Source organism: Panthera leo, chromosome D4 (genome assembly GCF_018350215.1).
Source record: "Panthera leo isolate Ple1 chromosome D4, P.leo_Ple1_pat1.1, whole genome shotgun sequence".
In the NCBI taxonomy this organism is placed as follows: Eukaryota; Metazoa; Chordata; class Mammalia; order Carnivora; family Felidae; genus Panthera; species Panthera leo.
Window position 1 is genome coordinate 73084290 of NC_056691.1, and position 22352 is coordinate 73106641.

The 22352-nt window shown below is 38.1% G+C and overlaps 1 protein-coding gene and 1 pseudogene across 6 annotated transcripts in view; one reads left to right on the forward strand and one right to left on the reverse strand.

Annotated features, from left to right (window-relative positions):
• Positions 1-22352, reverse strand: part of FKBP15 (FKBP prolyl isomerase family member 15) — a 57055-nt gene that overhangs the window by 23646 nt on the left and 11057 nt on the right. For 3 of the 6 annotated variants that reach the window (XM_042913884.1, XM_042913882.1, XM_042913881.1), the window contains exons 3-12: positions 17165-17249; positions 16647-16716; positions 12817-12891; positions 12390-12488; positions 9931-10080; positions 9099-9167; positions 7191-7337; positions 4780-4922; positions 4228-4303; positions 1622-1729 (exon numbers count right to left, since the gene is read on the reverse strand). In XM_042913884.1, the coding sequence (XP_042769818.1) occupies positions 1622-1729; positions 4228-4303; positions 4780-4922; positions 7191-7337; positions 9099-9167; positions 9931-10080; positions 12390-12488; positions 12817-12891; positions 16647-16716; positions 17165-17249 (1022 nt within the window). Of the gene's footprint in view, positions 1-1621; positions 1730-4227; positions 4304-4779; positions 4923-7190; positions 7338-9098; positions 9168-9930; positions 10081-12389; positions 12489-12816; positions 12892-16646; positions 16717-17164; positions 17250-22352 lie in introns of those variants that run through there. The other 3 variants (XM_042913883.1, XM_042913886.1, XM_042913885.1) reach the window with 2 other exon arrangements.
• On the forward strand, positions 9549-9670 carry LOC122205763 (annotated as a pseudogene).

Here is a 22352-nt window from a genome sequence, read left to right on the forward strand (position 1 = left end):
TGTGATCTGCTATCTTACAGTTCGAAGGGTGAAATCTCTTTGACATTCTTTTACTTTAGAACTTCCCCTTGTCCCCTCATATTCTCAAAAATGTATTATGCATTTCTGGAAAAGTATGACAGTTTCACATCACTGCAGCTCTAATCCACCTAAATGTCTAACAACAGAATGAAAGGAATTTAAAAAATAGAGCTAACAGAACACTGAGTTGCCTTTGAAGAAAACAATGCTTTATTTATTTATGTTAATTATATTATTTACAGTGAGTACCTATAACAAGAGGCCCCAGAAATCCTATCCTCCTTTAAAACATTAAATCTACTGAGAGCCTGGGGCACCAGGGTGGTTCAGTTGGTTAAGCAACAAACCCTTAATTTCGGCTCAGGTCATGATCTCATAGTTCATGAGTTTGAGCCCCATGTGGGGCTCTGTGCTGACAGCATGGAGCCTGCTTGAGATACTCTCTCTGCCCCTCCTGTGTGCCTTCTTTCTCAAAAATAAAGAAAGAAACTTAAAAAAAAAAAAAAAAAGAACTCTTAAAAAATTTTGAACTTCAAAACTACTTAGAGCTTTGCCAGGAAGAAATAAAACAAAATTATGAAAAATAAAGCCTATTTTGGAAAATTTTTTCAAGAGCATCACCTTTGCTTTGTTTTATATCAAAGTCAAAGAATCCTAAAAATCAATCTGTTATGTGTTTCAGTTCAACTGAGAGAGGATGATATTATTCAATAAGGACCTGACCAACAGGAAAAGAGCTAAGTTAGAAATAAGCTACTTTCATATCATACACCAAATTCCAGGTGGATAAAAATTTTAGATCAAAATATGAAATAATACTTTTAGAAAACACATGTGATATTTATAATATCTGAAAGTGAGAAAGCTTTCTAAACATAATGTCAAAACATAATGTCAAAGCATAATCTCAAAAGCAAAAGACATAGGGAAAAAACTGATACAATTCATTGCAATAAAATTCTTGAAATTCAGGGGTGCCTGGGTGGCTCAATTGGTTAAGCGTCCGGTCTTGGCCCAGGTCATGATCTCTGCTGTCAGCACAGAGCCCACTTCGGATCCTCCAACCCACCCCCCACCCCCACCCCACCCCGCCTCTGCTCCTTCCCTGCTCACTTTCTCAAAAGCAATAAATAAAAAAATTAAAAAAAATTTTTTTAACTTCAAAACAACCACACCATACACAAAGCCAAAAGACAAAACAGTGCGATCCTCAGCAAAAGGTAATGTCAGTGGGAACACCAACATGTCCGAAGAGAATCTCGACATTCAATCAACCAATATGAATTGAGCATCTTTCATGGTTTGGGCACCATGCTGCCTCAAGCGTGGTTTTTACTGACAATAGAGATTCTAGAAGAAGGCTAAACTGACTACTTAAAACTTGCCTGTTCTTGTGGCAGATGTATGAGATTGCTTCCATTTCTGAGGGGAAGTACTAATCACAGTGGAAACACATGTACCAATACTAACCTGCATCGTTTTGAATATAAGCTCTCCACAGGATTCTGGGTTACAGGCAGAAAAAGTCATAATTTTAACCAAAAGGACACAAGGTAGAAATATTAGCACTATTCATTCTAACAGAGACAGGGGGTCATACCTCAATTTCTGAATCATTGGAATCCAGCTGTGGTGGAAGGATGGGCAGCATGGGCTGGCCCATTTTAGCCATCCGAGAGATCAACTTAGCTTTGACTGTATCAGGATTCTAAAAAGAGAAGAGAGTCACAAAAATCACTATAATCAAGGCTCACTACTTTAGTCCTATGTCTTTGGCTCTTAACTCAAATCCTTCAGTAAGCCCCCCTGCCATGTTGATTTGAAACTATTTCTTCTACAAAATAAGAATTAAATATTTCTTGCCAAAGAAAGCACACACGGGTCACAATTAATAATAGCAGTAAAAAATAATTCCCTGTATGTTGGAATGAACACAGGGGTTCCACATGTATTACCTTATTTCAATCAAGTCTCCCACCAGGTGTAATTCTTCTCATTTTACAGGTGAAAAACTATATACAGATCAAGGGAAAGAGGAATTGTAGATGACAGTACCCTCTGAAAACCCTGGGAGAAATTCAGCAAATAGATGTTCAGAAAAGATTTGGGGAAAGAAGGAAACAGGAGCTCTTTGTTCCAAATTCAGGTTCATATAACTCTGACTTGGCATTGACTACACACTAGTCCCTGTGCTAGAAGCCTCTATATCTGTTCAAGTGCAGCCTTCAGAGTGGAGAGTACATACCCTGAGGGTATATATGATGATCTATTGGGCATAAAAAGAAATGACCATAACCTCTATTTTTGGATTATTTTAAGCGGTTATAAACGTAAGATATTAAACTTATTTATTACAGGGATGGACAGTACTTTATACAATTTGTAAACAGATATATATTGGGTGCATGTTCTCATTTTTTTAACTGATCAGAGGGACATAATCAAAGAAAGCCGGGCCTGTCAAAAGAGGACTAGATATACCATATCCACACAGTGGCATAGCCCGATCTAGAGATTAAAAAAAGAACAAGGAAGCTTTCGGTATGCTAACACGGAAAGATACTGTTACATATACCATAATGTAAAAAGCATGGAGGACAACACATATACTATGCCATTTTTTGTGAAAGGATGGAAAAATAGGATATACATTCCTATTTGTTTGCAGCTGCATTAAAAACATTAAAAGAATATATATGAAACTAATAAAAGCAGTTACATAAAAGGAGAGGGAGATGGGATGGGGTAGATGGGGCTAGGGGCAGGAGTGAATCTTCGCAATGTATATCTTCTTGTATTGTTTTGATCATTATCAAAACATATGAATGTAATCACCTATTCAAAACAAAAAATAAAAACTTAAATGTAAAAAGAAAGAAGAAGATGGTGAGTTTTGCCTCAATTAAAAAAAAAAAAGAAAAAACTATTGGGGCGCCTGGGTGGCTCAGTCAGTTGAGTGTCCGACTTTGGCTCAGGTCATGATCTCACAGTTTGTGAGTTCGAGCCCCGCGTCGGGCTCTGTGCTGACAGCTCAGAGCCTGGAGCCTGCTTCGGATTCTGTCTCCTTCATTCTCTGCCCCTCCCCACTTGTGCCCTGTCTCTCTCTGAAAAATAAATAAATGTAAAAAAAAAAAAAAAAACAACTGTAAAAGACAAAAGAAAATTTTTTAAAAGTTTGAAGACCAAGTGTCTACTGGAAGTTACTGAAGCTTAGAAACAGGTGACAACAATAGCTCTGCCTAGAAAGTACCAGAGAACCCACACTAAATAATTTTCGTGACCGTTTGAAGATCTGAGGTTATCATTGTTTTTCAATTTTCTTAATTCTCTGGCTTCAAGTTTTGGGGTTCTGGAGATCACTCGTTATACATACCAAATCAATTATTTGTTTAATAATTCCTGCTTTAGGCTGATTATAAACAAGTAAACCAGGGCCAGAGAGAAATTAATCATCAGTTTCACTCTACGCAATTATCTTGTTTCCCAGCATGGAGGCGAAGGCCCCAGGGCTTTCATCTCATCCTCATGCGGCAAACTCAGATGCCTTCACCGACCAGGCAGGGCAGCAGTCAAGAACAGTGTTCATGCTCCCAAAGGCTTTCAAATCCAAATTCTACTACAACCGTATGCTAGTCTTCTCATCTTGCAGTCAGAGAAACACAGAGGCCCAGTGACTGCCTCAAAGTCAACTAGTTGGTGAATTAGTGCAGGATTCGTCTAAGACAATGAAAGCGTGAAGCCACACATTGTTAGCAGTAATCATGATAATAACGAGAGCTAATGTTAAGTGAACGCTTACAGTATGCCATACACAATGCTAACACCTCCACAGACATTATTTTATTTAAACTTCATAAAAATCTCTTAAGTATAAAGTGAAGGCATACTTTATGTAGGCTCTAAGCTTAGTGCTTTACAAACAGATCACAAGAACCCTTTAAAGGAACTATGAGAATTATATCCACTTTAATAATGAAGAAGCTGAGGACTAGAAGTTAGATAATTTTCTCAAGGCCACAAGTTTACCAGAATAAAGATCTGAACACAGGTCTGTCCTTGTAGAAGCCCAAGCTAATTTATACTAATTTCCAAGGAAGGGGAAATTAATAAAATAGTGAACTTTTTTTTTTTTTTTGTCTATCCTACCCTAGGCACATGAAACCTTTCAGCAGACTTGGGGTGAGGGAGACAGACTTGCATACTCACTGTATTTACTGTCAGCTGTTCATTGAGGGAGTTAGATTTGATACGAAGAGCCGGCTCCCTGAAAGTAACACACATGCTAAGATAAAAAAAAAAAATCCCAAATCCATAATCTTAAGTCTCAATCATATTAGATAAGCAAACTGTTTTTGAAAACATTTGTCAATTCACTTGCTGTGAAAGAGAATTTTAATCATTCTTCAGTTTGCACAATCTCTGAAATTTGGTGAAAATGAATAATTTTCCATTCAAACTGTTTTGATTATTTCCATTTTTTTCCCCTTGAGTATGTGCTTTATGTTTATGCCTTTTACCCAATTTTCTTCCATGGTCTGGCAGGTATTCATATACATCTGAGTTAGTGGTTTAAAAGACTGTATTAATCAATTCTTTGTCAGAAAAATCTTCAAGCAAATATTTTCCCCACTTCCTTCATCTCATTTTTTCCCAATTATTTAAAATTATTTTAGTTTGCAACTACACCTTATTTCTTAACCCCTCTACAGATCGCTTCTATGGACAATAAAAAAGCATGATACAACTTCAGGATCTTACCCTGATTTGAAAGGCACCGATGTAGGTGGTGATACAACAGGGTCAGCAGAGAGGCTGTCCGCACCTGGTATGGGAGAAGGGGCGGCGGAATCGCGGGAGCTAACGCTGTGCCCATCAGAGCCAGAATCTCTGGCAAACTTGACCTGGGAAGAGATCAACCACAGGTGGAACAGGCTACAAAAAAGAGATCCTGCCTTCTCTGCCCTCCTTTCTTTTACTTATTCTTCACTACACAAGTCATTACCTGTTCCCTTGTAGCAAATCAGAAAATGTAGATAAGCCAATCATCATCTCCATCATCATCATCATCCGTAATCCAACCACGACACAATAACACTGCTAGAGTCTGTGCAGTGTTTCACATCTATGTGTTTGTATATTTTTTACAAAAAAGGGACCATATTGTTTTGAAACCTGCTTTGCTCACTCAGTAATACATTTCCATGTTACTAAATTACCAATCTACAACATCATTTTTAACTACTGAAGAGTATGTCTAACTTCAAGGGTCATACCCATACCTGCTATTATCTAGAAGAAAAAGTCTCTAAAAGACTATGGAAACCGAAGTCTTAAATATGTTGCTACAAAATTTATTTCACCAATTCCTAGCTGTTAGACATCCAGTTCATTTCTAATTTCCCTGCCACATCATAAACAATACTTCTATGAATGACTTTTTATCTATATCTTTGCACATAATCTTTCCCAAAGTATAAATTCCCAGAAGTTAAACAGTTGGAGAAAAGGTATGTTCATTTTTAAGGCTTCTGGTATACACCACTACATTTCACACCACAAAGGGTGAACTCCTCTCTCTCTACTCCACAAGTAGTGTGTAATGTTCTCTTGATGCTCATCACACTGGGTATTATCATTCTGTATCAGCCTGGTCAATTTAATAAGCATGTCAATTTGTAATTCATTGATTATTAGTAATATAGAGTATTTTTTTCCTCATGGTTACAAAATGCCAGTCTTAATGGATTCAAATTGGTTTGCTATCTTTTTTTTTTAAATGTTTATTTATTTTTGAGACAGAGTGAGAGAGACACAGAGTGTGAGCGGGGAAGGGACAGAGAGAGAGGGAGACACAGAATCCAAAGCAGACACCAGGCTCAGAGCTGTCAGCACAGAGTCCGACGTGGGGCTTGAAATCACGAACTGTGAGATCATGACCTGGGCCGAAGTCAGACGCTTAACCAAACTAAGCCACACAGGTGCCCTGGTTTGTTATCCAAGACCAATCATGACTTCCTCAAAGTCAAAGGAAAACTCAGAATATAAAAGCTGTGGAAAAGGCAGCTCAAAGCACATCAGTAAAAGAAGGCTGGAATGACTCAGCAGAGATAAAGGTGTTCAATTAGGAAAGTCCTTGAGAAGAAAAGCATATCATTGGTTGCAGCAGAAAGAACAGCCACAGTGAAGATAATCATAATTTTTATTTTCTACATTATATTTTATAGTCACAAACACTAGCACACCTAACAAACACAATGTAAAAGCAAACAAGGTCTTTTTTTTTTTTTTTTGGAGGGAAGCATTAATTTATTTAACCACAATTTGTTACAAATTTTATTGTAGAAATTCTACATATTCACGATAAAAATTTTGGAGAACATACAAAAGAAAAGTTTCTGAACTCCATTTCCATTCCCCAGAAAAAGTCACTTTTAATCATTTTTTTTAACATTCCAGAAATTTCCTATGAAGATATGGGCAATATACATGTATCTATCTGTATAGATACAGACATACATATGTACATGTGTATGACTGTGTATATACATTTTTATATGTTTGTTCATAAATATTTTATATATTTACATACACATGCATACACGAGATCATACTATCCATACTAATTTGCAACTTGCTTTTTTCACTTAACAACAGATTTTGCATATTCTGTAAGAAATGCATAAAAGTCCACTCCATGAAAAACCGTAACTTACCAGTTGCTTAATGATGGATATTTAAGTTATTTCCAGTTTTTACTATTATAAACAACATGACAGAGAGAGGAAGCTAAGTATCTCTATCTATGTACAGATATCTTTGCATTATTATGTAAACATAGAGACAAAATAAATTAAATTTGTAGCCATGGAAATACTAAGGCAAAAATCACATACATTGGATAGGAACCACTATTTTACAGACAGAGTAAAAAAGTTAGTGTAGAGAACTAACTTGTTCAGTCACTACCTCTTCTAGACTCAACAGAGCACCAGGAAGGACATAAACCTTGGTCTTTAGATTCCAAAGCTGTAGCTCTTTCCAACTATACCATTTCTTTAAAAAATAAAAAATAAAATAAAAAGTCTTTGAACTTGTTTTTCAAACATATTTTCATTTTACTTAATGGCAAAAAGGACTCATCAAACACAAAACAGCACAATTTCACTCACCCGCCTCATCTCCACCTCGTACACCAGGATTGAGTCTGGCGACTGAGTCCATCCGGTTACCCCTTCAGAGCCGGCAGCACAGGCTGGAGGGATGACAAGCAACCGCTTCCCTCCTTTTTTCATGCCCAGCATCCCATCCTCCCAGGCCTTCAGGAATCAGACAAGAGGAAAAGCTTATCAGACACACGCCTTCTCATAAAACAAAATGAAGTGCTGGGATTAGGATCCTCTCATCCACACTTTCAGATTTGGACCTCTAAAGATCCTAGAGAGAGATCAAGTTCAACTATTCCCCTTGCCAACCACCACCCCCCCCCCGCCCCCGCCACCGGTTATAAGAATATCTAGAATACTGCTTCTATTCACTTGTAAAAGCCAGCATATTTGGGGCTAGATGAAATACGCTTATATTAGATAATGAGAGAAACTGGAGGAGAGAATGGTATTAAAAGAGAAATAATTTGCAACTACGTGGATGGAACTAGAGGGTATTATGCTAAGCGAAATTAGTCAGTCAGAGAAAGACAAATATATGACTTCACTTATATGAGGACTTTAAGATACAAAGAGATGAAGGAAGCAAAAATATAAAAACAGGGAGGGGGACAAAACAAAAGAGACTCATAAATATGGAGAACAAACTGAGGGTTGCTAGAGGGGTTGTGGGAGGGGAATGGGCTGAATGGGTAAGGGGCATTAAGGAATCTACTCCTGAAATCATTGTTGCACTATATGCTAACTAACTTGGATATAAAGTAAAAAATAAATAAATTTTAAAAAAGAGAGAAATAAAAGCTATCATTCATTAAACACATTTTCCAAGTACTCTGGTAAGTGCTTTACTTGGACTGTGTTGTTTAATCCCTAAAATAACCTCATAAGGTTAGAAGCATTATCCCCATTTTACAGATAAGAAAACTGAGGCTTAGGGAGGCTTAAGTAACTAACCCAAGATCAAATTGTTAGTGAATTGTTAAGCCAAGATGTAACACTAGATCTATCTAGCTTTAAAGGTCAGGCCTTAACTCCTATGATCTATAAGAAAGTCTCCAAAAGATTCTAAGAAAAGGAGTGATAAACAAAGCTATGAAGAAAACCAAAAACCTTTTTGTCACTTGAGTGGCAATGAGTACTTTTACCAATGAGTACTTTGTAACACCTCAACATTCCTGACACAATGATAGCCCACATTTGTAAAATACTCTGAATTTTATAAAACACTTGCACAGTTGGTAAGGAAAAACTTCACAGTGTGAACCCAAGTCCTCAGACTCCAATCCCAGTGTTCTGCCTGCTATATCATAGCTGCTCACAACGATTGGAAAATGCTGATTCAAAGCATCTCAGACAGATAAAAATCACCCAGTATGATACAGTTCTAGAAGAAACAGTTTCACTTCTCTCCCTATAAGGCTACAAGAAGGACTTAATAATTTCCTCACAGTAACACAATGAAAAAGAAACAGTAGGAATTAAAGAAATGTCTTCATCTTCGCCTGAGTGGCTCAGTTGGTTAAGCATCCGACTTCCGTTCAGGTCATGATCTCACAGTTCATGAGTTCGAGCCCCGCGATAGGCTCTGTGGTGACAGCATGGAGCCTGGAGCCTGCTTTGGATTCTGTGTCTCCCTCTCTCTGCCCCTCGCCAGCTCGCACTCTGTCTCTCTCTCTCAAAATAAGCATTAAAAAAAAAAAATTCTTAAAAAAAAAAAAGTCCCCATCTTCAATATATTCTCATAGGTTAAATTTTCCCATGTAGTTTTCCAGATCACGTGGAACTTTTTTTTCCTACTTTTTAACCACACCTTTCTGGACTCAATGCACCCAGGCTAGAAATTTCACAAATTTAATCTAAATTAAGCCCACTGCAACTAATAAAGCCATACAAAGAACACAGTTAACACTGTACCTTGATGACTTTTCCTGATCCTAATTTCAGGCGAAGCAGCTTATCTTTGTTAGCAGTAGAATCCAAAACCTGCAATTTGATCAAAGCAAATGAGGTCAGCCAATTTCCAAAAATAATAGTAATAATAATAATAATAATAATAATAATAATGTGATAGTCAATATAGATCAGCACAGTATTCCTGGAATAAGGAATGTCAAATATACTGGGCAGGGGCAGGTGGGGAGGGGGGTAGTTCTTAAAAGACCCAAAAAGAAGGGACCACATCATGGCTAAATTGGGACTTGAATGTCCATTTTTTTTGACTTAGTCTAAAGTTCTTTCTATCACATCATACTGCTTTTGAGAGCGTAATGATATTAAAACACAAAAGTCCATTCTATTTCCAGTATCTATTACACACAAAAAAACAAAGAAACAATTGTAAGGAAAGTCTAAAAAGAAGTTTTAAGCTTTGTGCAGTTGGCAGTATCATAGCCAATGAGGTTTATCTGAGGTGTGATTATTGCTAATACAAGTTTTAAGACCTAATCCCATCAGAATAAATTCAAGTTTGAAACCAGTATAGAAGGACAAAGACATACACACAAACCATTACCAAAAGTGATACTTAGGAGGAAACTGGTTTCCATTCTAAATAGATGAGACCAGGTGGCACTGAACAGATTGAACATATTAGCATTTCATGACTATACACCAAAAGCAGTCAGAGCAGGGTCCCTGAAAGATTTCTATTTGCCAAGAGCAGCAACTCACAGCAGTAATGCTTTACATATGAAGAGCCCTCATGCTATTTCAGTTACAAAAGCACTTGCAGGCTACCTTTCCTTACCTGGCCCAGCACATGATTCTGAAAGAGCCAGCTGGTATAGGCCACTTCCAAAGAATCTCCAACTTCTACAGCAGGGCCCTCCACTACAACGAGGTCCTGGCAGAGCACTGCATCTAGGGAGGGGGTGCTATTGCACTTGGCAATGCACACCTGTGAGACGAAATCAAAGCAGCATAAACTTAGTTCGAGCTCAGGAAATATTATCGTTAATGCTCTTTTCTAAACAGTGCTGTCCACTAACAAAACTGATTACGTGTTTAGGAATAAACCACTCTGAAGTCAGTAATCCTGCCAGGAATCGAAGTGCTTAAGAGTAAGGCTTTGGAGTCAGACTGTCTGGGTACAGATCTGGGCAACTGCCACTTATTAACTTATGGCCTCAGCCAAATAACTTAACTTCTGTGAACCTTATTTCATACAGGTTATTTTGTAAAATGGAGATAAAAACTCTGCAGTTAAGTTATACAACTTAGTTAATACAAATACAGTATTCGTATCTGTAGTTACTATCTGTAGTTGTGTCTGGAGTATCTGTAGTTAATACAAACACAGCACTCGGCACAGTGCCTGGCAAAGAATAGTAAGTACACAAAAAGCATTAGCTAGCATTACTCTGATGATTTTACTATTTCAGTGTTTAGGAACCTATGAAAGAAAGGAGAGCTTCTACAACACTTTCAAAAGGCATTTCTAAAGACAAACTAGAAAAAAGGCCATTTACAAAATCATGCTGCATTCCCAGAATTTGCATCTTCGCTACTTACAGATTTAGTCATATTATCTTAGCACAAATCTTAGACAAAAGAGTCAGACACATCTTCATGAATAATTATGGTCATTTTTAAACATGATACACATGAAAAATTTGCTACTCATTTTCTTAAAAGAAAGGTTTTATGGGGTACCTGGGTGGCTCAGTCAATTAAGCATCCGACTTTTGATCTTGGCTCAGGTCATAATCTCATGATTGGTGAGTTTGAGTCTTGTATCAGGCTCTGCACTGTTAGTGCTGAGCCTGCTTGGGATTCTCTCTCTCTCCCTCTGCCCCTCCCTGCTCACTCAGTCTCTCTCTCTCTCTCAAAATAAATAAATAGAGTTAAAAAACAAGATTTCATAATTGCAATCAATTACAATGAGACATCATTTTTTACCAAGCAAACCAGACTAAAAGAAAAAGGTGATTCTAAATGTTGGCAAAGGTATAGTGAGAGAACAGATATGAATGTGAAATATTATAATCTCTCTGAAAAGCAGTATGCCAAATTGTGTATAGAACCAAAAAATATTTGGACTCTTTGACACAATCTTCCACATCTAGAAATCTAGCGCAAGTAAATAATCAGGAAAAAAAAAAGAAGACACAGACTTATATACAACAATGCTTGCTACAGTATCATATCAGACTGAAAACAACCTAAATGTCTAAAAGTAAGGGAATGGTTAAATAAATTCAAGAACATTCATACTATGCAGCTTTCAACAATATTTCCAAATAATTTTTCATGAGGTGGGGAAAAACGCATTATACATTGTTAAAAAAAATAAGCAAAATATTGAACTCTTAAAGGAGTATGCCCATTTACATATATTACCCATAGAAAAAGGGAAACAGGGGCCTGGGTGGCTCAGTCTGTTAAGCTTCTGACTTAGTTTCAGCTCAGGTCATGATCTCATGGTTCGTGAGTTTGAGCCCCGCATTGGGCTCCGTGCTGGCAGTGCAGAAACTGCTTGGGATTCCCTCTCTCCCTGTCCTTCCCTCCCTCACGCTCTCTCTCTCAAAATAAATAAATAAACTTAAAAATAAATAAATAAGGGGCGCCTGGGTGGCTCAGTCAGTTAAGCATCTGACTTCAGCTCAGGTCATGATCTCACAGTTCATGGTTTTGAGCCCCACATCAGGCTCATGTCAGCTGACAGCTGAGAGCCTGCTTCGGATTCTGTGTCTGCCTCTCTCTCTGCCCCTTCCCACTTGCACTCTCTAAAAAAGAAATTAAAATGTTAAAAAACCTTATAAATAAATACATAAATAATTTTTTTTTTAAGAAAAAAAGAAATCTAACATTAATAGTGGTTCCTTCGGGCACTAAGATTTCAAGTGATTTTTTAAAAAATGCTTTTCTAAATTTTCTACAAGGATCATATAACATTATAAAAGTTCTTTTGAAACACTATTTTTGAAAGATAGTTTTATTTATCCCTTAAAATAATTTATAAAGTGAAAAATGTTTGAAAGAAGTTTGCATTAAGCCTTTTTGCTCTGAAAGTCACATTTTCAAGCAATTTCAATAAACATTCCTATTATTTATCTGAGCCACAACAAGCTCAAGTGACAAATTTAGTGGTTTGTTTTTTTTTATGCTTGTCACTAACAACACATAGCAGGTTATAAGTTTTCCATAAATCAAGAGAAATCCAAACTAGTGTTTGGCTTTTCACAATAAGAATAAGATGGTATTTACCTGTTTATTGAACTCCACAGCAGCCTTTTCCGACTCAAACATGATGGACCAGTTTTGTCTCTGGTCATCATAAAAGGTGCTATAGTTATTGGGCCGAACCTGGGGAAAGGAGAGATACTAGGATAACCCAACCACAGGTAGCACAGTGCATCATCTGACTGCCTAAACTCATTGAGAAGGGCCTTGACTGAAGTGGACCCAAAGAGAGATAGGGAACTTTCTTCTTCCCTCCTGCCCTCCACCAACCACCCTTGGTCCATTTCCCAGAAGGCAGGCAAGAGACTTTTTTGACAGGCTCTGTTAAGACATCCACACAGACGTCCAGGGGCTGAAATAGTAGATCTAATTCCTACCAGGTACGCACAGACCAATCTCTCCTATAAACCCTTCCCAAAGGAGCTAATGATTCCAACATGGGAAGTCTTACCATGAGCTCAAAGTTCAGATGAATCCTGGCAACAGTAACTGGCTGTTGTTGACTGATATAAAGAAGAATCCTATACTGTATTCAAGTAAAGATAGGCAGAAAAAAAAAGAGAATGGAAGTTAAAAGGCAATACAAAATCAGCAGTAAGATGTCAGGGGCTGTGCTTCAAAGAGGCATAAAACTCAAAACTCAGTTGACTGCTGAAAGCTTCGATTTTAAATTATATCCATTTTAATTGCTTCTCATTTTGGCCTTATTCTTTTACTGTAATTAGCAATGCCTTTATTTTGTCGGTGTTTCCATTGGTATGAGGGGTGACAAGAGATCTACAAATGGTCAACAGGTGCATAGAAAGATGCTCCACATCATTAGTCATTAGGGAGATGCAAATTAAAACCACAAAAAAGTACCACTTCACACCAACTAGAATGGCCATTTTTAAAAAAGGAAAAATAATGAAATAGTGGCAAGGTATTAGAGAATTTGGAACCCTCACATACTGCTTATGAAAATGTAAAACAGTACAGTTGCTGTGGAAACAGTCTGGCAGCTCCTCAAAAAGCTAAACAGAATCACCATAAGACACAGCAATTTCACCTTTAGCGCATCCCCCAAAGAGCTGAAAATAGATAATCACCAATGTGTACTGTACTATTATTCACGACAGTTGAAAGGGAGAAACTACCAAAAATGTCGATCAACTGATGAATGGATAAACAAAATGTGTTACCTACATACAACAGAATATTATCCAGCCCTGAAAAGGCATGAAATTCTGATAACATGCTACAACATGGATAAATCTTGAGAACATTACACTAATTGAAATAAGCCAGACATAAAAGGACAAATGACAAATATTGTATGATTCCGCTTATATGAAATATCTAGAATAGACAAATTCATAGAGACAATGTAAATTAGAGGGATGCCAGGTTGGCTCAGTTAAGTGTCCGACTCTTGGTTTAAGCTTAGGTCATGATCTCACAGTTTGTGAGATCAAGCCCGTCAGGCTCTGCACTGACAGCACAGAGCATGCTTGGGATTCTCTCTCTCTCTCTCTCTCTCTCTGCCCCTCCCTCTTCCTCCCTCTCTCTTAAAATAAATAAGTATTAAAAAAAGGAAAAGATTAAAGATTACCAGGGGATATGGGAAGGGAGAATGGGAAGTTTGTTTAAAGGTGACAGAGTTTTTTGTTTGGAGTAATGAAAAAGTGGAAACAGACAGTGGTGAACACTGCTCAGTATCATGAATGTACTTAATGCTATTGAACTGTGCACTTAAAAATGGTTAAAATGGCAAATATTTTCTCTCTTTTTTAATTTTTATAATTTTATTTATTTTCACAGAGAGAGAGACAGAGCGAGCAGGGGAGGGGCAGACAGAGAGAGAGAGAGAGAGAGAGAGAGAGAGAGAGAGAGAATTCCAAGCAGACTCCACACTCTCAGCACAGAGCCCGACACGGGGTTGGAACCCACAAACTGTGAGTTCATGACCTGAGCCAAAACCAAGGGTCAGACACTTAACTGAGACTGAGCCACCCAGGTGCTCCTGAAAATATTTTGTTTCATTTATATTTACCACCCCCCCACACACACATACACACAAAATCATAGTTACGCAAATAATTACAATTCAATTCCAGAGGGGAGGGAAGAACTTGGGGGCTCACATACAATCTGGTACCAGAAAGTACTTTCTTATCCTATGTTAGGCAGATAGAGTGAGGGGCTGATCACCTCAATCCAACCCAATTATAGGCTGAACTGGTTAGGGAAGATTCATAGATTTATCAAGAGTTGATCTACTTCTGGGTTGTCTCTATCTCAAGCATTATCTTCCCTGACTTTTGATTAAGAACCTAGAAGGTCTCTGACTCCTTGGTCCTGAAAGTTCTGCCCATCAGACATTCTGAGCTGGGTTCTCCTCCCCCTTAAGTTCAAAATCTAGCAAATGTATTGAGATGAAAGTTGTTGCTTGCTGCTTATTACAGGTACTCCCCCTACAGTAGGACTTTATCTCCTATGCACCACAAGATGACAGAAGTTTCCCTCTGCCTTTCTGGCACAGCCTCTGGACTTCCACGCCACCCCAGAATTCTGCAAATGTCCCATGGGGAAAAACTAATCTTGTGTTTGGAGCTCCTCTAGCTTCTGCCAGTATCTCTTTCCCCCAAGAGGTCTCTCTGATTGGGCCATACCTGATGCTTGGTCCACCCCTAGGCACATCAGCAAAAGAACCAAGAGAAGGAAATACTTGGCTCATCGGCTTTTCCCTCTTTGAAATTTTAGTTCCTCTAGTCCACGTCTTTTCTAGAGCTCTCCAGTGAATTTTAAAATATAATTTTTGCAATTTACCTGCTTTTTTTACAATTGTTGCAGTGGGAATTGCTGCTTGCCATAACCTACTGCATCTTATCGGGGCTGAAGGCTGGTGGAGTCTCAATACCAGATTTTTAAAATCCAATGGCAACTCCTAATGAATTAATACATCTGGATAATAATCATGGATGGCTACTACATAACAAAATTAGGGATAATTAGACACTATGTACCTCTGGATGAGAGAATGAAAGATTTAAGGGACATGGTAGCCAACTGCAATGTATGGACCTTATTAGATCCTGATTAAAACAAACTAAAAAAAAAAAAGAGAGAGAGAGAGAATCAGGTAAATCTGAACACTAGCTGGTAGTGAATGAGATCAAAAAATTATTGTGGGTTTTTTTAGGTGATAATTGAATAATGGCTATGTTAGGAAAAAGATCTTGGGATATATACTAAAGTATTTACAGGTAAAATTGTATGCTGGAGATGTAGTCAAAATAAGACTAAGAAGAAGGAAGACAGGCTGGAATTAAGATGAACTAAGAAGAGGGGAGCCTGAGTGGCTCAGTCAGTTGAGTGTCTGACTCTTGGTTTCTGCTCAGGTCATGATCTCATGGTTGTGACACTGTCCATGGAGACTGCTTGGTATTCTCTCTCTCCCTGTGCCCCGTCCTAGCATGCGCTCTTTCTCTCTCTCAAGATAAATAAATAAACATTAAAAAAAAGAAAACGATGGAACAAGATTAATAACTGTTAGAACCTAGTAATGGGTTTCGGGGGGTTCATTATTCTAGTCCCACAATTTTTATGTGTGTTTCCAAATTTCCAGTTAGGCTTTTTTGTTTGTTTTTAATACAAATGAGTGTTGTCTATTACATTAGTTACCTGAACAGGCCATCTTATCTAGGTCTCTGAGTGTCTCAGGAGCATGGCCCTTAGTTCACTGGACCTCTGAAATTCCATAATTTCTTGGGCTGCTCTCACCAACGTTTAAAATGTTCTGGAGCAGAACTTGAAGCTAGAGACAACCCACACAAGGAAATCAAGTCTCGGGGCTGCTAGCCATATCTTCTTTTTGATCCAAACCAATAGTATTCTGTGTGATCAACTACCCAACTCATTGTCAAACTTTCAAAGGATAAACACCAGTCATTAATTCAGGTGTAAAGACAGAATGCTCTAAGTAGAACACTAAGTGTTGTTCATTACCTAACAAAGGATTGTCCTTAGTAAATGGTTTACTCTAAAACTCTCCAAAGTCTTAAGCTAGTTCCATAACACAAAGGTCAAACTTAAAAGACTGAATGGTTGCTTTGTTTTAATGCACAATAGTAAGCAAGACAGGACTATAACTATTACTATGTACCTTGTATTAAAAATTCACATTCAATACAAACAAACAATCATTCCAATCCTCTGATACGTGAGACACTGGGCAAGCGTAGGTACAAACCAGCTCAACAGTATGATCTGGGACACCTGAAAACACACAAGAGTTCTCACCTCTCTGGCTGTGTGGTTCCCCAGGACTGCAGCACCAAACTTGCCCTGCTTTACATACTGACCGTTTGTGCTAGAGAAGCAAGAAAAATAACAGGTATTACTAATAATTCTTTAAACTCAGCTTTCTCTTCTGCCATGTAGAAGTGGGGAATCTAGTCATTCAGTCTCAAGAAGACAACACAGGTGAGCAGTTTGTAATTTAAAGCTCTTCTACAACTTCTTTACTCTCTAAATATCTATTCATAATATCTCAGTGAAGTGGCTTTCTTTCAGCACTTAAGAAGGCAGTTGTTGAGGGTACAAGCACTTCCTAGTACACAAGGTATACAAGATAACGGCTTTTCAGGGTTTTCCATACCGAATTCTCGAACTGAAATGTTCAAAAGCATTACTGATACTTCGCCTGTGGAAGGACTGTGCAGCCTAACTGCAGTTTATTTCACAATGAACAGAGGCTTATTGAGAAAAGATGGGCACCTAACCCCACCGCCAGAGAGCACTCCTTCTCAGCTACTTACTATCGATACGCATGGACTGCAGTTGCAACCAATACGGTGGAAGTGCCTGTTGTACTGGGTGCTGGTTTTGGTGTTGCCGGATTTCCTGAAGACGAAGAAAAAAACAAAAGATGTCATTCATGTCTTTGATGAAACTGATTTTAACCACTAAAGCGGCTTCAAAATTCTTGTTTACATTTTACAGTTAAGTGGTACAGTGCTTTCATGACCATTAGCCTTATCTGATCTGCAAAACAACCCTATGACCTCATCTGGGGATGAGGACACTGAGGCTCTAAGCACCCCAGTGTCTTACACAATGATAGCAGCAAGCCTAGGACTAGAATCCAGGACTCTGCCTCCACTCCAAACACAGCAAGGTCCTATCCCATCTACTTCCTTTTCTCCAATATTTGGCCAGCTATAATAAACATAAATAAAGTTATTTCTCCTGCCCTTATTTTGGGGTAGAAAATTTATGATGATACTCAGGTCATATCCATTACTTAACTTTTGCAGGGTACAGGGTCACATTAGTGTTTTAAAACAGTATATTTAGGGGTGCCTGGGTGACTCAGTTGGTTAAGCATCTGACCTCAGCTCAGGTCATGATCACATAGTTTGTGAGTTCAAGCCCCGCGTTGGACTCTGTGCTGACAGGTCAGAGCCTGAAGCCTGCTTCAGATTCTGTGTCTCACTCTTTCTCTGCCCCTCCTCTGCTCACGCTCGGTCTCTCAAAAATAAACATTAAAAAAAATTTTTTTAAATAAAACAGTATATTAAGAGAAAATTGCATATTTACACTCACCACATGAATGTGGGGAGAACACTGGTAAAGGCAAGAAACCAAGAACTTACTTTCAAAAGTATCCTTGCTTGATTTCTTTCTTTCTTTTTGTATTGTTAAAAAGATGACAAGTTTAAAATGGAGTCACTTATGCTAAAGCCCCAGGGCACCAAACGGAGACTAACTCATAGTTTTGGCTCTCCCTGAAACAGAATCTTAAACCAGTTAATCAGGAATTCCCAGCTCAGCACAAGTCAGACAATCTGCATAATAGACCCCTGCCACCCACTAAAGGAAAGTAATCCTGCAATAGCGATCTTGCTTTTTTGCCTCCTGTAACTTCCTCGTTCCTACTTCCTTCTCTCTGTGAGTCCTTTTCCTTCAACTCCTCAGAGCTCCTTTCTATCTGCTAGATTGGAGGCTGCCCAATTTTATGAATCACTGAATAAAGTCAGGAAGATCTTTAAAATTTATTCAGTTGAATTTTGTTTTTTAACAATATTGACACATCTTTTTTTCTGATTATAGAGTGCATGTACTCTGTAATATGCAAAACTTGGCAAATGGATAAAGAAGATAAAAATGACCTGTAGTCTCACCAGTTAAAAATAAAAGTTCATAATTTGATGTATTTATTCCTAGTTCCTTTTTCAAGACAGCTTTCTTTCTATATTTTTTTAAACAAAATTAATACTCCAATTTGACAATCTCCTTTTCTTACTTAGTATTAGTATTTCTTTTAAAGCATTCTCCAAAACAAAGATAAAATAATCCTAAAAATACTTTTTGGTGGTTACATAAAATACTATGTTATGACTCTACCAGAACCTATTCAATGTCTTATCATTTGACATTTCTTTGGACTGTTTCTAATTTTCCTCTATTATAAATAATGCTATGGTGATCATCCTGAAAACACATTTTTGTATGTACCACTAATTACTTTCTTAGAACAAATTCTTACAACTGGAATTATGGAGTGAAGAAGTGTAAAACATTTAAAGGTTTGTTACGTCCTGCCCAAATATCTTACTGCATCAGTTTACACCCCTACCAGCAGTGCGAATATGCCAGCTTTGCACCCCTGCTAACAAGAGGGGGCTGTTTCTTTAAATCTTTACCAACGAAGCTGGGCAATAGAAAAAGGGAGATACCAGGTCATTGTTGTTTTCATTTGCATTTATTGATTACAATGAAGCAGAGATGGAATATTTTCTATAGATTTGTAATGGTCATTTGTTTTGTTTAGATGAATTGCCACTTACGTTGTTTGCTTACTGTCCTGTTATTCATGTTTTCCTTATTATTTTGTAAAAACCTACAACATAGTTGTTAATTCAACCACTACTGTCCAGTTGTATGTAACACTACAATAATATTTTTCTCTTGATAAGCTGTAAGAAAAAAAGTAACTAAGGTCAGAGGCAGGTTATTAGGACAAGTGTGAAATGCTGAGAAAAATTACTGTCTGCCCAAGGTCAGCCTAGCATCCTCCTTCAGGATAGAAGCTTAGTTCAGCTTCTCCCACGATACTCTTCTGGTTGTCTAATGCCCTGGAAAGGGAAGGTTGTTCACGGAGCTGCTAGAAGGTAAGTCAGGTGCTCACAATCGTGGGATCTTATTGGCTCAGCACTTCCTTCTCTCTGAAATCAGTACTGCAGATTCTTGAATTCCCCACTGACAAGGACTTTTAATATGTGCTTTCAAATCTTTTTTTTTTTTTTTTTTTTTTGAGTAAAGTTTTCTTGAACTATAGTTTTTAAAGTCTGTTCTTTCCCCCCTTTTTTTCCTTCCTGTGTACACACACACACACACACACACACACACACACACACTCTACGTATTGGATCTTCTTTGCCATCTTTAATATTTATCACACTTTCTTTTGGAACATTTTTATCTCTCAAATTTCTTATTGTTTAAAAATGCCCTTCTGTTAACCTTCTGTTTCTTCAGGCATGATCTGCTCTTTGTATTCATTCTTGTGTTCCTGCTCGTTTAGCCTTCGTTTCTGAAATAATTCTTACGTCTCTAATTCTTGCCTGAGTCTTGTCACTTACTTCTGAGATTTTCTAATTCTCATTTCTGTCTTACATTACTTTCTTAATGTTAAACAGGTGGTGGTAGTTTTTGAGAAACATTCTCACAGAATCTCTACAGCTCTCACTGTAGGGATATTATTCTGTTTCTTGCTCTCTTTGTTCTTATAATTTTACATGGAGTTGGATTCTGCTAAGTTCCTACTGCTCATTTTAACGTGAAATCTGCTTTTCTCAATTTTTAGAAGGAGATAGGGTTCAAGTGGCTTTCCTAACTTCATAGAGCTCCCTCTTCTGTTGCTTTTGCAGAGTTAAAAAATATGGTGGCTCCCTCCTGAGACTTCCTGATTCTATTTCTATCCCTACTTTTATTTTTATTTATTATTTTTAAATTTTTTTTAATTTTATTATTTTAATTTATAACCAAATTAGTTAGCATATAGTGCAACAATGATTTCAGTAGATTCCTTAGTGCCCCTTACCCGTTTAGCCCATCCCCCCTCCCACAACCCCTCCAGAAACCCTCAGTTTGTTCTCCATATTTATGAGTCTCTTCTGTTTTGTCCCCCTCTCTGTTTTTATATTTTTGTTTCCCTTCCCTTATGTTCATCTGTTTTGTCTCTTAAAGTCCTCATATGAGCGAAGTCATATGATTTTTGTCTTTCTCTGACTAATGTCACTTAGCATAATACCCTCCAGTTCCATCCACGTAGTTGTAAATGGCAAGATTTCATTCTTTTTGATTGCCGAATAATACTCCATTGTGTATGTGTGTGTGTATACACACACACACACACACACACACACACACACACACATATATATATATATACACACACACATTTTCTTTATCCATTCATCCATCAATGGACATTTGGGCTCTTTCCTTACTTTGGCTATTGTTGATAGTGCTGCTATAAACATCGGGGTGCATGTGTCCCTTCAAAACAGCATACCTGTATCCCTTGGATAAATACCTAGTAGTGCAATTGCTGGGCTGAAGGGTAGTCCTATTTTTAGTTTTTTGGGGAACCTCCATACTGTTTTCCAGAGAGGTTGCACCAGCTTGCATTCCCACCAACAATGCAAAAGAGATCCTTTTTCTCCACATCCTTGCCAACATCTGTTGTTGCCTGAATTGTTAATGTTAGCCATCCTGACAGGTATCTCTTTGTGGTTTTGATTTGTATTTCCCTGATGATGAGTGATGTGGAGCATTTTTTCATGTGTCGGTTGGCCATCTGGATGTCTTCTTTGGAGAAGTGTCTATTCATGTCTTTTGCCCATTTCTTCACTGGATTATTTGTTTTTTGCGTGTCGGGTTTGATAAGTTCTTTATAGATTTTGGATACTAACCCTTTATCTAATATGTCGTTTGCAGATATCTTCTCCCATTCCATTGGTTGCCTTTTAGTTGTGCTGATTGTTTCCTTCGCTATGCAGAAGCTTTTTATTTTGATGAGGTCCCAATAGTTCATTTTTGCTTTTGTTTCCCTTGCCTCTGGAGACGTGTTGAGTAAGAAGTTGCCGTGGCCAAGGTCAAAGAGGTTTTTGCCTGCTTTCTCCTCGAGGATTTTGATGGCTTCCTGCGTTACATTTAGGTCTTTCATCCATTTTGAGTTTATTTTTGTGTATGTGTAAGAAAGTGGTCCAGGCATTCTTCTGCAAGTCGCTGTCCAATTTTCCCAGCACCACTTGCTGAAAAGACTGTCTTTATTCCATTGGATATTCTTTTCTTCTTTGCCAAAGATTAGTTGGCCATACATTTGTGGGTCCATTTCTGGGTTCTCTATTCTGTTCCATTGATCTGAGTGTCTGTTTTTGTGCCATATTATTTTTTAATTTGAGAGAGAGAGCACAAGTGGGGAGAGGGGCAGAGAAGGAGAGGGAGGGGGAGGGGAAGGGGGAGGGGGGAGAAAGAGAGGGAGAGGGAGATGGGGAGAGAGACAGACAGAAAATCTCAAGCAGGCTCCATGCTCAGTGTGGAGCCTGACTCAGGGCTCAATCTCACAACCCTGGGACATGACCTGAGTTGAAATCAAGAGTAGAAGGCTCAACCAACTGAGTCACCCAGGTGCCTCATCCCTACTTTTTTTTTTTTTCTAATTTTTTTTTGGGGGGGTTATTTATTTTTGAACAAGAGAGAGAGAGACAGAGCACGAGTAGGGAAGGAGCAGGGAGAAGACACAGAATCTGAAGCAGGCTCCAGGCTCTGAGCTGTCAGGACTGAGTCTGATGCAGGGCTTGAATTCATAAACTGTGAGATCATGATCTGAGCCCAATGTGACCACTTAACCAACTGAGCCACCCAGGCGCCCCACCCCATCCCTACTTTTATTTGGATCTTCTCTTCTTCACTTCTAATATATCCCTATCTTCTTCA